The sequence below is a fragment of the Gordionus sp. m RMFG-2023 genome, chromosome 5 (assembly GCF_954871325.1).
Source record: "Gordionus sp. m RMFG-2023 chromosome 5, tfGorSpeb1-WG-v2, whole genome shotgun sequence".
Classification (NCBI taxonomy): Eukaryota; Metazoa; Nematomorpha; class Gordioida; order Chordodea; family Parachordodidae; genus Gordionus; species Gordionus sp. m RMFG-2023.
Genome location: NC_088779.1, coordinates 26,061,061 through 26,078,107, shown reverse-complemented (window position 1 = coordinate 26,078,107; position 17,047 = coordinate 26,061,061). Strand labels below are relative to the sequence as shown.

Genomic DNA, 17,047 nt, shown 5'->3' with positions numbered 1-17,047 from the left:
TCTCTTTAAGTTCGAGGATGATATTTTGGAAGATGATATTATCTTCTTACAGAGACGGCATTTGGTGCTGATCATATTATAAGAGTTGCTTTCATCCATTTCACATAAAATAAAATACTTACGTAATTTCAAAAATGGTAAAAGATTCTCATTCTCACTTATATCTGCTGTTACATCAACAATAGAATCTTCTAAATCTATAATGGACATTTACATTTACCTATTAAAATAAATATTAATATATTATTATAAATTTATATTAAATAACTTGTAAGAGCTCTAAATCTCGTAAAATTTAGGAAATGAATAAATACAGGCGCATACGCAGGAATTTGGTCCGGGGGGGGGGGGGGGATAATAAAATTTTTTAAGAAATATATTGTTTTTTAAAAATATCAAGCATAAATTTATTAGGACTAATAACTATTTCTAATACACAATTTTAAATTAATGTGAATTATAAAAAAATTATATGTAAAGAATCACTTAAATGACCCAAAATAGAAATTTGAATTTTTTGAGCCTTTATACAAAAAGTTTCTTAGGAATAATTGAATTTTGTATGTTATATATTTACGATGTAAAATTCAATCTTCGTTGTGATTGAGCTAATTTTTCAATTATCTCATCCTTGCTTGTCGTCGAATGCCTATGAATATTCACATCCAAACCTTTCAATCTACTTTCAGATGTTGTACTTCTTGGTATGTTTTTCAGAGACTTGCAGGCCCGGCCCCCAAGCCGTACAGTATTTTAATTTTTTTACATGTACCCGGGCCGGGCCCGAAATTTTTTTAAAAAAACACCCAATCCGAGCTGTATTTTTTAAAACAGCTTATATTTGAAATCGTTATTATTAGCTATAAAAATCAAAAATAAGTATAATTTATTTTTAAAAAATCAAGGCCGGGCCTGAAAATTTTATTTTAAAAAAAGCCGAGTCGGGCCTAAAAATTTTTTTTAAAAAAGCTGGACCGGGTCTGAAAATTTTTAAAAAAAATCCAGGCCATGCGGTAAAAAATCTTTTAAAAAAATCCGGGCCGTGCCCTGCAAATGGTACTTCTGCAGGCCTCTGTTATTCTTCTTAAAAAAGAGAATGTTCTCTCCTTAGTTTACTAATGGGAAGAGTTTATAAACCCTTTTAATACATTGGGAATTTAATCTAAAATATGTTTGAAATAATGCAGAGCATCCATAGCTGGGACTATATCAACCATAGTTAATCTTATAAACATAGTTATTCAGCTAATAAGGCATCATAAGATACTTTAACATCTTCATAATAAAAATCTAACAAATATTTTTTTTTCTATCACCATCTGAAAAAGATTAGGAAGGCTTTTGTGGAAGTAATATTTGCAGATTAGTAAGTGCTGCAGGATGAATTAAAAATTCATTTATTTGGGTTATAAATGTATCTGTATTTAAGATATACTCTTCTACTGATCCTATATTAATGTTTTAACGATGAGCCTGCCTTGTTACAAGTCGAGGGAGACAAATATTAAATAAAATATAAAATATGAAATTCTTCATCAACATTAGCCCTAATTTCCTTGAGTTCTGATAAAATGCTCTCCGCTATTCTCATCTTCTTAATCAAGTCAATGTCATGTTTTTGAAAAGTAATACTTGTATAATTAAATAATACATTCTAATGAGAAATAAAATTTGGAATAAGCTTTGAATCCAATAATTTTCTCCCTTCTGAGGAAATATTTCTTTCAGGCCATTGTGATATTTCAGTAATAGCAAATAATTGGCTCTTCTAACTCCTTAAAAGCTGTTACTGCTTGATGGCAGAGACTCTATCTCGTTGGACAAGATTGCAATTTCTTTTTCCCTGATGGACAAGAAGTTTCATAAATAATTATTATTTGACTATAAATTTGAAAATGGTAGATAAATGTTACGCCACTAAAATTTGAAAATAATAAGTAAATATTACGCCGGAAAACTTAAAATCGAAATTAATTGATAAAATAACTTAGTAGATAAATGTGATAATAAATGTAATTAAATATTTAATATGAGATAGGAATAAATATTAACAAATATAATTAATATAAACAATAATATTTTTGAAAAATATATCCGACATCTGCATTTTTTAGCTTTCCCCGCTGCGTACGCGCCTGAATAAATATATGTATAAAATAAATGGTGGAATGGAAGTTGATAATGGAATAAAATATGAAGATGGATATTTTTTTAAAAAATAATATTTTAATTTAATTTTCAAAATTTTTATTTTATTAATTGCTTTTTAAGTAAAAAATTAATTTTTAAAAAGATCGGGATCGAATTTTAAACAAAATGATATCGATCTCGATCCTCAATTTAAATCAGAATCATAAATCGTAAAATTGACAAATTTGCGATCGAATCCAGGATCGTCGATCTTTTGATTCGATCTTTTAACAACTCTGCAAAATATATTAAAATGCAATGAGAGCTACTTATTTAAGGAATAAGATGTTTGAGTCGATCTACTATATATCAACCCCCCCCCCTAGGATGGAATCACCAAGTTGGCTTCAGAAAAAAGAATGATCTTTATTGAATTAAATGAATTATCGGCTTGGCAACCGAAGCTCTTTCGATTAGGTCACAGACACTTACCGAAAATCACAATTTTTTGAGTATATACTATAATCAAATTTGACAATATCTAAATGAAAAATAAACAAATCCCAATTTGAAGATTCTCCCTTAGACATTACCTATTATCATACATAAACCCATTCCATTGTCAATAGCTGATACGAGAATAGGGCCAATACGTGATACGTGATAAAAGCATTTTCGCCCTCTAGTTGTGGGACAACAGAGCTACGCTAGGTTTTCCTCAAAACCCATCAAACTGGATAGTTAATTAGGGGAAGAAAAATGAGGAGCCCTTCACACGTTTGTGGGCAAGCCGCACGTACTTGTAGGCGCAACTTTTCGAAAAAAGCTGCTTAAACCTCTATAGGCTTAGTAAAAAAGAGTGGGGTAAAAAAGAGCCTATACCCAAAAACTACAGTATAATTTAATTACTTTATAGGTGGGTGATGGCTGATTTTAAGTTTAAATTCTTTAATGTAAGTTTTGATGATTACTATCACTATTGAGATTTAATGTTCATAGAATCTGTAAATAAATATGATTAAAATAAAAAAATTTGCCTGAACAGTAGATATAGTTTTATTTTTTTATTAATGATTCAACCCATACAATACAGTAATCATAGTCTATGTTCAATTTAATGTAACCATTTAGGCTTCTAAGGGAATTGAGTGTGATAAAAATATTTAGTTTTAGATGATCCTTTGCTCTTATAAATTACAAAAGGATGTAGATATATACAATCATGAGTGGAATGAAATGTTCAATAACCTAATTGTGTGATCTTTTGGTTCTTATATTTACAAAAATAAGGAATTCAATATATCTAATTGTTGTGACCCTTCACTTAACTTTGGATCTGATATACTCAACAATTTAAAATAGATCAAATGTAACCATTCCAGTTTGGAAGGTATATGTGTAAGTAAACTTATAATTGCAAAGGGAAGTGTAGAATATTATAATAAATCTAATTGTATGGTTATTTTTATACTTAGTAAGTGGAATAAAAAATTTCAATATAAAATTGCATGTCTTTTAATCCTTATAAAGAATTATTCTATGTATAATCAAGAGTGGAATGAAATGTTCAATAACCAAATTGTGTGGTCATTTAGATCTATCTGATATACACAACAAAGTTAAAATAGATCAAATGTAACTATTCCAGTTTAAAGGTATATGTGTAAAAAAAGATGTATTTATCTACATTATATTTAATAAATGCTACTTTCTTAAAAGAGATTTATAGATGCAATATCATTACAGTTCTAAAAACATGTCCATAATTAGGGTTCCACAGGTACCAAAACCTTTCTTTAGGTGTAACTAAGGGATTCACAAATGCAAGATCATTACAGATCTATATATGTCCATAATTAGGACCAAAACCTTTCTTTAGATGTAACTATCTATGTACTGACGATGATTCTAATGTATATAAGATAAGATTCATGTTATAATTATAAATTTTATAAGTTGGAAGTACATAATTAACAAAATATCTAATCTTGAGGATGAAAATAATTCCATAGCTTTAAATATTCTTCATAGGACTTCAATTAGTGTTTACATGGCATAACCGCCACCAATGGTAAATATGTTGCATGCATAAAACCTTAACAGATTTTAATCATAGGGCCAATAATAATCTTCAATATAATGCTTCACTAACGCATCTAACATGTTTTGATTAACATTTCACATATCCAATTATGGCCACAACAGGTTTTTAAATTTTTAACTTATAATTATCAATAATTTTTAGTGAAAAATCTTTCTGAACAAAAATGCATGTCTTTATGCATTAATGACATAATAGCTCAACTTATCATAGCTCATAAAAAGAAACAAAATATTGATCTTACAAAGTAATATTATTTTTATTAAAATACCCCAAATATTAGTTTATATATAAAAGAGTATTATAAATATATTTTTTGTAGGTTAAAATGTCAAGCTTCAAATAAATATGGTTTGTCATTTCAACCAAAGTTATATGATATTATTAACGCAATTCCTCCAGAATATAAAACAGTACATATTGCAAAATATTAAAATTTATCATTCAGTTAATAAAATTTGTAGAACAAATATATTTATAATAAATTATTGAAATTTTATATATTAACATATTTTATATTTTTAATTGTTATTTAAAATTAGCAAGTTTGATATTTAAATATATCCATTATTTTGCACTTTTTTATTAATCTTTTTTTTTGTCCTAGGCCAGGCCTACCCAGTTATAGAAAGGCCTGACCCAATTTTAAAATATTGAATACAGATAAGTGACAAAAATTCAAAAACCTTTAATTTTTGTTTTTACCCAGTGCCAACCTACAGGGCTATAGTTGGAATAAAGGTGAAGGGGTGGAATATTGATGTACATAGTTATATTTTAAATTTATTGATCAAAAATATTTTGTAAATATTTAATTTTAAAAGAATATTCCCATTTATGGAATTTTTTATAGAACAAGATATTTTTTAGTTATCCAAAGCCGAAACAAGTATCAGTTTGAGTTAAGATAAAAAATAACATTTTCGGTTCGTTTATTTACTAACTTACATAATAATAATGACACATAGAAAAGCACTTTATTAACTTCAATATTGAATATTATTTACAAAAAAAAAATAGTATTGAGCCGTGCAATTAAAATATTTTCTACCTTAGTCAAATTACATTTCTATATGGATTAGTAAATTTTATTATTGAAAAACATCTCATTACACTAACTTAAGTAACCGGCATTGCTAATATAATATCAGAAAGTTTATATAATTAGGAGTATCAATTACTCTGATTTTGATGGTAGTCTAAGATATTAATTTATTTATTTATTTGAGGTTCCTTAGGAAAATTATAAAATATTTCTAATATTCCTTGATGTATCTAATATGATCATGTTTGTTCTTTACATGTTTATTCAAAAGGTTGTTGGCTTGATGACATCCTAATATTTTATTTTTTTTTATTTTGTTATGAATTTTTTTTAATTTTAGCTAGTTTATTATATATGATGATTTCTTCTTACGACGCTCAATACTTGCACCATGATGGTCTTTCATAATTGTATCACAGTCTATAACCTTACATTTGGATATATTGTTTTTCATGTATGATAGCTATACTTAAATAATTTATGTATTGGATTTTATTTATCCCTAAAAAGTGTACATACATAACAGTCAGCTTAGCATTGTCTTATTGATCATCATATTAATTCACATCATTTTATTGACTTGCAAGCTATAGGCGTTATAACTGACCCTATATATGTATACTTTTTTAAACACATTTAAATGCATGAACCATCTAGCAATATATATTAGCATCAATCTGTTTTTTCCCGACTATGTAATATTTTTACTATTTTTAATTTTTTTGAGCGCTTTTTTAAAAAAATTTAAACATCGGATTTTACCAGATTCTATCATGTTTATATTACCTATCTTATGAATTGTATAAAATTTTGTTGTTAACATCTGAGTAATTTATAATTTTTGTAAAAAAAAAATATATGGAAAATCTAATATAAATTATATTAAGTTTAAAAGTTCATGAATAAAATTGCCTGAAATTCATAGGGTAGGCTATTCCAAACATGATTAAATACATTTTCGGTAAAATCAACGGGCTCGAAGAATGATTTAAAGTTAAAAATAACACATTGACGCTAACATATACACATAATGCGCATTAATAAGTTATTTAAAATATTTAAAGTTATTTAAAAAATGTTGTAAAATAGCTAGTGTTGTTAAATGGCTTGTTTTATTTTTAAAAACGGCTAACTCAATATTTCATCCAGAATAATATTACACTAGCCTGAAGATTTTGTTTAGAAGGAACAAAAGTTTGGACATCTATTAAAAGCGGCTCAAACCGAGCCGTTTAACAACACTAAAAATAGCAATATTTGTGACTGATACCTATATCAAATTTGAATGATAATCATTTTTAAAATAATATGCGTATACCTTAGAATTTTGGCATTAGTAATAAATTTCACATTATTTTATAGGTATAAAATCATGATAAAATCGGTTCAGGAGCATTTTTATCGGTTCGGTTCAAATTCGGATAGAAAATGATTTATCGGGGTTCGGTTTGTATCCCTGATATTTTTTTTAAAAACAAATAAATATCGTTTTTTTTAAGAAATGGCACTGATTAATATCAAGAAAAAGAAAAACCGCACCCTCCATCATCGAATATATAGTGTCAATTAAGCGAATGTTTAGTATGTTCTATGACCACTATATGCTCATTAAGGCTGATAGATATAATATTAGATTTCCAAATTAACCCAAAAATTGTGAAAATTCTCTCCTCTTCTTGATTAAAATTCAACTAATTCTGATAATCGACAACTATAACTCTAACAGCAGTAGAGAAATGTTATCCTATACTGGAGAATTCAATTTAACCTTATTTTCGGAAGAATGGTAAAGAAGTAAAATCGTAAATAAAATTTATAATCATCATGCAACAAAGAAGGCATAATCGGGGGGGGGGGGGAAGAAATCCCCCCCTCTGGAATTTGCCTGGAAAAAAATGGTGTAAACCAAAAATTATTTTTATAAAATCGCCAAAGGCCTACAATAAGTAGACCTAAAGACCTCCAATAAAATTTTGGAGGGAAAACCTTACCTAATAGTGCCCCCCCCCCCTACAAAAGCCCTGGCCATGTCTATGAAAGAAGGAAAGACGTTAATATATCCTAAACCCCAAATATGGGGGCTGTTTCATTTTTTGGACATGATGTAATAAGATTATCCAGTTTTTATGGCAAAGGAGCATGAAAACAGCCCATATTTTATGACGAGAGGAGAATGCTCCTTTTGCAAATCATTTTTAAAAGCTGGCCTTAATGCCAATTTATTATCACTTGAATTAGTATCAACATTACATGATGGCTCTTCCTGATCACCTCTTTTTCTGAAATGTCTATATTATCTATAAGACTCCCAAACGCGAATTTCTCTTTTAGCCAATGTTTATGATGTTCACATCTTGTTATGTCAAGAGGATTATATATGTCATTTCATTTTGTTTTTCTTAAAACAATAGAATATAAAATCTTTCTAAGATTTTCCACGTCACCCGCCAGTATTTGGCATATGGCTCCTATATAAAATTCATGTATACGACATGATTCTCCTTTCAGATACTTCCACGTTGTTAGTAATTTATTTCGCTGTATGAGCCAAATCACAGCCCAGGAAGCAACGTGGCCTTTTTATCAACCCTGGATTAAAAAAAATGGCACGCCATGTTGTAAATATTTAAAGAGAAATATTCTGTAAAAATCTAGCCGATAATAAGGAATAGAGACATATCTGGGACTATTCTCGCCAAAATTTTAACTATATAGCTATACTTTCTATATCATGCCTTTCTGAAGGCATATTTTACAAGGAGTATCTATCTTATTTTTATTTGGGGATCTTTGACCACGACATCATAAAAATATTGAATTCACATACAATCTTTCAACATTGCATATCACGTCACCAGTGGTATCAATGGATATTTTTGATGTTTTTAAACAATAGGCCTTATAGACCTTCATCTGCTCTGAAGGACTTGAATAACTTAAAAACATTTTGTATTCTATTTATTATTGCCTGAAGCGAAACGGAAAGAAATGCCGTATATAATCCTCATGATATAACGAGATGTGAATATCACAAACTTTGGCTAAAAGAGAAAGTTGCATTTGGGAGTTTTATAAATAATATAGACATGAATTGTGGGCATGCGAAGAGCCATTATGCAACATTGTTTCAAATTCAAATGATAATAAATTAGCATTAATACAAGTTTTTAAAAAATGATATGCGAAAGGAGCATTCTCCCTTCATCGCAACATAATATGGGCCGATTTCACACATCTTTGCCCAAATAAACTGGACTGATCTAGCTAATATTTTAACATCTCAAAAATGGGTTGGATTATATCAGCTCATCTTCTGGAGTTTAATTTCCTTTTTTTGTTGCATTATTTATTATTAATTTTTTCCCATTCCTCCGAAGATAGGTTCAAAGTAAATTCTTAAGTGTAGGATATAGGGCTGTAGTTGTCGAACGATAAGAATGGACTGGATTAAGACCAAGCAGAGGTGATTCAGAATATTTTTCATAATGTTTTTGAGTCAATTTGGGATCTTACCATTATAGCGATCAACTTTAATGAGCGTATGGATATATTTTATAGCCATAGAATATGATAAACATTCGCTCAATCGGCACCATATATTTGATGGCGGAGGATGTGGATCTCCATTTTCCTTATATAAATAATTTGCATATTCTTTTTTAAAAATGGGAGTAGTTTGGAGATGATATTTTTCTTAATCGGTTCCATTTCTTGACAAATTTATTTGATTTTATTTAAAAGTATCTTAGCTAGCTATGCCACCTATAAGCACGTGTGCAGTGTGAGGGCTGGTTTTAGAACCTCGCATCTCATCTATTCTTCGTAATCGACCCGATCCGATAAAAAAAATTTTAAAAAATTACTATTTTTTTTTTAAAAAAAATAAGATTCCAAGTTATATTCAAATTTTTTGTCCCTCGCGCGGATTAATTTTTTTAATCCGACCCCATCCGAAAACATTTTCTCGGGGCCCGTGTTTCGCGGACCTCTAATGTAGAGTCTGTACTCTGATATATATTTGCTTAAAATATTTTACGAACGAGCTTATATACGTACCTTTAAATGGTATGCTAAACTGCGATTCCATCACTTTGCAATAGAGGAAACCATAGTCTAATTAATAATATTTTTTTTTAAAATGTATTTTTAAGGCTCTCCTGCCCCAATTGAAGGCCAAACCCATACGCACCGCTAGCGGAGTGAGCATTTATTCAATACATTTCTTTTAATTCAATTTTTCTTTGCCTTATTTTCAAGGTATTTTATAAATTTAAAGGTCTTTACAGACCCAATCCAACATTTTTTGCTGATTATCAGCCAAAACTGATTCATTTCTGATAAATAAATAGGGTTAAAAAAAATTAAAATAGAAAGATCTACTTGAAGCATTTCCTAATTAAATTTAAATAAAAACGATTATGAAGGAAAGAAAGTATACGTAGTCAATGGTATTAATACTAAATAGACTGATCATTTATTAATTAAAAGTATACCTACATTGGAGTCGGCTGTAGTCAATTTAATTGATTGTGTAGGCGCCATTGGCGAACTTCGATTTATGTTTACTTCTTTTTTAATGAATGTACCCTCATTCTAGGTTAGTATTAAATGTCGTTTTTTAGAGACAAAGTTTTATTTTCCAAAGCAAGTCGAGTTGCATAACCTGAATTATAGTCCGATTTTTTGATTCGATCCGACTAAATTATAACAGGGAATCATATCACCCCACATATTATTCTGCTTATTACATTTGTTTTATTCTTGTAAATATAATAAATCCTCCAATTATGGCAACAGATCTCTTAAATAAATACGATAAAAAAATTATTTCGGTAGATAGCCGTGGTAGCAGTTATGTGCAAACCTCACAGGTGTCCCCACATCAACACAACTGGCAACGTTTGCGTTTACTGTCCTGGCGGGCCAGATTCGGATTTCGAATATTCTACTCAGTCGTATACCGGTTACGAACCGACTTCTATGAGAGCTATTCGGGCCCGATATGACCCTTACATCCAAGCTAGGCATAGAATAACTCAGGTTTATTTTCTTGCATTATATTTACTAATCCGTTACATAATCATTGCTTGTATAATCAGTCTCATTTCCATGTGTGCCTGAACTTAATTAATAATTTTTTTTATCATTTATTTAATTTAATAATTTAATTAGAGAAGATGTGGTTCCTGGGACTTATATAAAAAAAGGAATATAAAAGCAATAATTTGTTGGATATTTCATGTGCGTTTTTGCGCATTTAAAATTGAGGTACTATTTATATGTAGTGCGAATAATTTTCATATTATTAAGTGATAAAGATGGCAGTCTTTTTTCCTGCAATGTGTTATTTTTTTTAAACTTTTAATCAATATTTGACGTTTTTTTATTTAAAAATCTGATTTTACCAGCAATGTATTCCTGCATTTAAAACATCTATCTTATGAATCGTTGACAATTTTGTCATTAATCTTTGAGTCATTTATTCATGGCAAAATTTCCTGATAAAGTATTCTCAGATATGATGAAATGCATTTTCAGTTAAATCATATCTTTAAATTTAAAAAACGCACTTAAACAATAATTTAAAGTTGAAAAAATAACACTGCTGGAAATAACACATTGCCGCTAACATGTATATAGTATATCTAAAACTACGCCTATGTTTTATAATGATAAAAATTTTATTTTAATTTTTAAAATCACATTCTATTTAGAAAAGTTACTCCATTATTGATATTTTTTTTTGAAAAACTATTACCAATTACAGCTGCAACAATTAGGACACGACGTGGAAAAAATAGAATACATAGTGATGGGTGGAACCTTCATGTCTTTGCCGGAAGATTACCGCGATTATTTTATCCGAAACCTTCATGACGCCTTATCCGGTTTTACTAGTAGATCCGTTACCGAAGCCGTTAAAATGTCGGGTAAAAAAGGATCTATATATATGGGATTCAATTGATTGGGAAATATTAGTGAAAGAAGAAGAAAAATGGAATAGATTATAAGAATAATATACTTTTTTTTAAAAAAGAGAGAATGGTAAATGAGTTGGTTTCCCCCTTACGCTGCTTTTATTGTAAACAAAACGTATTCTTCAAGCGCTACAATATTCGCACTTGTCTGGATTAGTTCGCAGTTCCAAACTGCTCTCTCTGATTCAGTTTTAAAAACTAATTTAAGATAAAGCTAAAATAAAAATAATTATTTTATATAATATTTAAGAAATTCCTTTTTATCGAATTCGCTATTATTTTTATAAGCGTATCTTATATTATTATCAACGCATCCTCAACATATGTTTTTCAAAACTTATCATAGCGTTATTATAAAGCTCCATATTTATAATTTTTCTATATAAATTAAATAGATGACTAATAATAATAATTGAATGCCCGAAAATTATTTTAAAAGATTAAAAAGGAATTCAGTTTTTAAAATGCTTCTCATGGTGTCAAATAGTAGTTTACCCCCTCCCCCTCTCCCCTCTAATATTTTTAGAAATCTACATGTTGCATTTGTATTTTCAAATATGAAAATTATGAGAATTACTTTTTTGTTTTTGTTTCAGAGAGATCTAAGATTAAATGTATTGGGATCACGATAGAAACGAGACCCGATTATTGTCTTGAACGTCATATCAACGATATGCTTTCTTACGGTTGTACCCGTCTCGAAATCGGTGTCCAAAGCGTTTACGAAGATGTCGCTCTAGATACTAATAGGTTCTTTATTTATTTTTTATTTTTTTCAAATGGAAATATTTAATTATGAAGGGAACGAGTTTGACTTGTTAATAAATCCGGGAAGTTTGAAAAAAAAACAAAGAAAGGGATAATAAAAATTTTTTACGAAAATTGAACACCCGACTTTTTATATAATTTTAAATTTTAATATTCATTTTACAAAAATTACTGACACTTCAATTTTTATATTTCTTAGCCGAAAAATAAAATACCTTTTTTAACATATATATGTCGTATGGGGGGATTCGGAATCTCTCAATTTTGAATCATTTACTAAGGGCGATTTTTGGATTTTAAAAATCTGATTTTACAGGAATTGTATTCCAGCATGTGTAGAGTATTTACCCTATAAATTTCAACCAATTTCAGCGATAGACATTTTTTTTTAGTATTTTTTTAATTTATATGAAAAATCCATATAAAAATTAATATAAATTAGAAGTAGTTCTAAAGTTCATGGCAAAATTGTTTGAAATTTACAGTTTGGGTACTCTACCCATGCTAGAATACATTTTCGGTTAAATCGAACTTTAAAATTTTTCAAATCGCTCTCGGTAAAGGATTTAAAATCAAGAGATTCCGAATCCCAATACGGCATAAATTTATATATTTTAAAGATATTTATAATATCACGATAAAACATAAAATCAATTTTTTGATTCTGCATAAAATTTTATGTTCACTTTTTTTTACAATCATCCTCATTTCGTTGATAAAATAAACAAAATGCTTACAATTATTCCACTAAATTAAAAGTCATTAACATTAAAAAAACAAGTGCATGTTCCATATAAATAAAGGATTCTTATAGTGCGGCCAAATTGAGTGTTTTCCAAAAAACGCTAACCAGTTTGCTTTTTTATTGATGTTTTTAAAAAGTTATTAATTTGCACGGTACCATTTGAAATGCATTGTTTGTGTTTTGCATAACGAAACGCAAAGATTCATTTAGGTCGCACAATTAAGTAAATTTTTTTTTAAAAAAAAGAGAAATATTTATTAACTTTGAACTCAAATGACTGAATTTATTATAAGAATATGTAAACTGCTCATTTTTAACTAAATTATAAAATATTATTCAATTCGGCACGTTCACGGTTTGGCTCGAAATTTATATTAATTTTTATTCTGATCATTCTGAAATGTTTATTTATTTTTGAGCATTAGCTTAGCCCGGCTCGAAATTTTAGGTTCGGTCCGGATTTTTATTTTATTTTCGGCCCGTGCCTGGCCTGAAAGGTATCTGTTAAGAATTACGTTTTATTATTTAATAAATTTTTTATTATATTTGTTTTGATGAAAGAAAAATAAGATTATAAATTGTACATTATTCGTGTCAAAATATTATGTAGAGGGCACACGGTCAAGGCCACTTGTGAGACCTTCGCCTTGGCCAAAGAAGCGGGCTATAAAGTCGTCACACACATGATGCCCGACCTGCCTAACGTATGCTACCGTCGAGACGTCAATCAATTCCGTCAATTATTTTCCGATCCAGAATTTCGTCCAGACGGACTCAAGATATACCCCACACTCGTTATAAGGGGAACTGGTCTTTACGAACTATGGAAAAGCGGAAGGTGAACCGTGAAAAAAAATAAATCATTTTTTCCCATCATATTCTTTCCACCTCACTTTCCTTCCTTTATGAATCCTTTAAAATTAAAATAACCCCCAAATTCTACTTTTTTACCTCAACACATATGGCTCAAATTAATATTTAAAATAAGAGCCACGATCTTTTTTTTAAATAAATTACTCATTTTCATTTTCAACAATAATATTTTTATTTTATTTAAAAATAAAGGTATCGAAGTTACGCTCCTGGCCAATTGATAAATCTCGTTAGTCTTATCCTTTCCCTTGTTCCGCCCTGGACACGAGTTTACAGGGTTCAGCGGGATATTCCAATGCCTTTAGTTACCGCTTCCGCCGTTGAAAGTGGAAATCTGAGAGAACTTTGCTCGGCTCGAATGGAAGAATTGGGTTTGGCCTGCAGAGATGTAAGAACCAGAGAAGCTGGTATAAAACAGCTGCGTAGATCTCCTAACAAAGCTAAAGGTGGAGGTGGAAAGATGGTAACAAACGGATTTTATAAGAGAGGTGATGATACCGAGACGAAAGTCAAGGATACCGATGGTGGTAAAAAGGAAGATGAATTCAACTTAGGGCAGAGCGTAGAATTAGTCAGAAGGGATTACGCCGCGAATCAAGGCTGGGAAACTTTTCTTTCCTATGAAGATACCGAGACAGATATCCTTTTATATATTATAATACATAATATGCTTTGACACTAACATATTTTAAAGTTTTATGCGCTTTTATTTGGCCTTAACTCTAACACAATTTCTTTCCTTCATGATGGTCACTAATAAACATACTTTAATAGGGTTATTACGGTTAAGAAAATGTTCGGAGGAAAAGGCCTTTAGACCGGAATTAAAGCCAAAATTATTGAAAGATACCTCTCCTTCTTACAATAGTTGCGATCCTACGCTTTTGGCCGGAGTCAGCATGGTGAGAGAACTTCACGTCTATGGCAGTGTGGTGCCGATTCACGCCAAGGATCCTCTAAAATTTCAGCATCAGGTTAATAATATTTATATTGTATTTTATTAGGTTTATGAGGCAGCGGGGATTCAAAATATCTCAATTTTAACCATTTAGGCCATTTTTATGTGAAATATTTTATTTTACCGGAAATGAATACATGTATGAGATTTACTTTTTTCAGGCAATTTTTTGCCTTTAAACTTGTTTTATTATTTTTTATATATAAATTATAAGTTGATAACCCCATAAGACATGCCTAATTTTTTTCAACTTGTTAATAATACTGATTTTGAATTGACCAGATATTTTGCTGATTTTATAAGTGCAAAAGGTTGGTATATAGTTCTGTTCATCAAGACCCAAATCAAGTTTAAGGCTACACACTTTTTTTAAGATTACAATCGATATAACTGTTTATTATTATAATCTATATATATGCTTTAATTTTGAATAAACTATAGTCACAAAGTTGTATATAATTTTTGATGAATATTTGAGTTCAAAAATTTAAAATTGTTTGGTTAGACATTTCAAAAACACAAACCAAATGGGAACCGATTTATGAACAACCCATTTGAACCTAAAGTATTATGGACCGGGTCCAGTTTGGACTTCTTTCAGAAATCTGGCTTTGCTCAAGCTTCTGTTATCAAAATTTCAGCTAGGAGTTTTAAATTTCTGGACCCATTCATGTTCAAAGCCTTGATTTTGTTGCTACCTTTATGATAACTCCTATAACGTTGTTATTATAAAAATCAAATTTTAAAATAATTATCGCTTTTGATGTTTATTTAATGTGCTATAATTTTGAGATATAAAGAAAACATATAATTCGGGGTTGTACTTCATCAGCCCCACGTGGGTGCACATTTGAATTTCCTATATGGCTTCTTCTAAACATTACTTTTTAACTCAAAATTTAATAGGGTATCGGAACTCTGTTGATGGAGGAAGCGGAGCGTATATCTAGGTTAGAGCATGGTTCGTACAAAATAGCCGTTATATCCGGTGTGGGAACGAGAAATTATTATAGGAAGCTTGGATATCATTTAGACGGTGTTTACATGTCAAAGATACTGGATTAGATAGAGACAAATAAACATAACATAATCCCTTCTCCCAAATGGCCTTTATAGTTCAATCAACGCACATGAAAAATGCAATAAATTATTTATTTTTTCTGATATAAACATTTCCAATATTATAAATTATTACACATTAAAGCCTTGCAAACGGACCTAATTTTAGGTCAGGCCCGATCCGAGAAAAAATTTTGTCCTACCGATACAAGTTTGGTTGATCGGACTCGAGTCTGTCCTGTCCATACAGGGCTCTAGTAAATATTAATTTTCGATTATTTCCATGGGGAAAAAGCTAATAATGTTTAAATGTAGTTAAATCATGAATTTTGTTGGCCTATAAATCTTATTATCTTCCTTTTTTTATACATTTTTCCACGTTAATCTATTATATAGCTAATAAATTTGAACTTTACTATGTTAAGTTGCTATATAACAACCAATTGAGAAATTTTATATATCCTTATTTCGAGCATATCTCAAAATTTTATATTTGACAAGCTTACCTGCTGCATTCACAATTAGCACTAATTAATGCCTGAATATACAAAAATTAATGTAAAATTATTACATTATATCATATTTTGTATACTTTGCCACAATTTGTGCTAAAAATTAAGCTTAATAATTTTTCTCACACATAAGTGCAGTTTTGCAGAACTACTTATCCCCTTAGGTGTGAGGGCTAATCGTACGTCTTTACTTCTTTTTTTTTAAATTAAAAATTGAATAACCTTTCATATTAAGAGGAGATTGTTTCCTTGTTCCTTTTTAAAATATATTTACTTTGTTATTGGGACATTAGACAAGTACTCGACCCATAATTTACCTAATTTATAATGTCTAAATTCTGATTTTGTCAGTCAACTCTATACAAATGTTTAATTCAATTATTAAAAATAAATATTTTACAAAATAATTTTTCAAGTCAAAGTTTAGGATATTTAGAAATAAATGATCTAAGAATAAGAATATCATAGGGTTTATAGTTAGAGATGCATTGATATACCATTCTTTCCGATACTGTAGATTTTTTTTCCCCAGCCTATTTCCTACAAAAATATTTTTTGATTAATTTATCATAAAAGTTCCTTTCAAATGAAATGTCAGTTTATGTTATTGTATGTAAATTTATTTTATATAGTAAAATTTATGTTGCAACCAAAAAAAAAAGAATAACCCCTTCTTTTCTTATGTACTAGCAATTTGTAGATTTTTTTTTTATCAATGCATGATTTATTGTAGGCTCTTAATTGTTATTTTGAAAATTGGACATAATTGAGGGTACTGGCTGATATATAACAATCGCAGCAATTCATATCGGATTAACATTAGATAAGTACTCATACTACCTAATTTTTAATTTTATTAGCTTCACAAAAGTTGGGTA

The 17,047-nt window shown here is 29.4% G+C and overlaps 1 protein-coding gene across 1 annotated transcript; it reads left to right on the top strand.

The window, feature by feature from the left end:
* The first annotated feature begins 4,315 nt into the window (after positions 1-4,315).
* On the top strand, positions 4,316-16,063 carry LOC135930456 (elongator complex protein 3-like). Its single transcript, XM_065467254.1, has 11 exons — positions 4,316-4,335; positions 4,376-4,478; positions 4,554-4,644; positions 9,428-9,475; positions 10,113-10,316; positions 11,044-11,206; positions 11,851-12,004; positions 13,378-13,605; positions 13,833-14,281; positions 14,406-14,614; positions 15,505-16,063. Exons 1-11 carry the CDS (start codon positions 4,323-4,325, stop codon positions 15,661-15,663), a joined length of 1,821 nt encoding a protein of 606 aa, XP_065323326.1. The 5' UTR covers positions 4,316-4,322; the 3' UTR covers positions 15,664-16,063.
* The last annotated feature ends 984 nt before the right edge of the window (positions 16,064-17,047 follow it).

What these genes read in the sequence shown, in the direction of transcription:
- LOC135930456 (XM_065467254.1), top strand. An exon ending in CAAAATATTGATCTTACAAA is followed by an intron (nt 4,479 to 4,553) that starts GTAATATTATTT and finishes TATTTTTTGTAG; the next exon opens with GTTAAAATGTCAAGCTTCAA. An exon ending in CTCTAAAATTTCAGCATCAG is followed by an intron (nt 14,615 to 15,504) that starts GTTAATAATATT and finishes AAAATTTAATAG; the next exon opens with GGTATCGGAACTCTGTTGAT.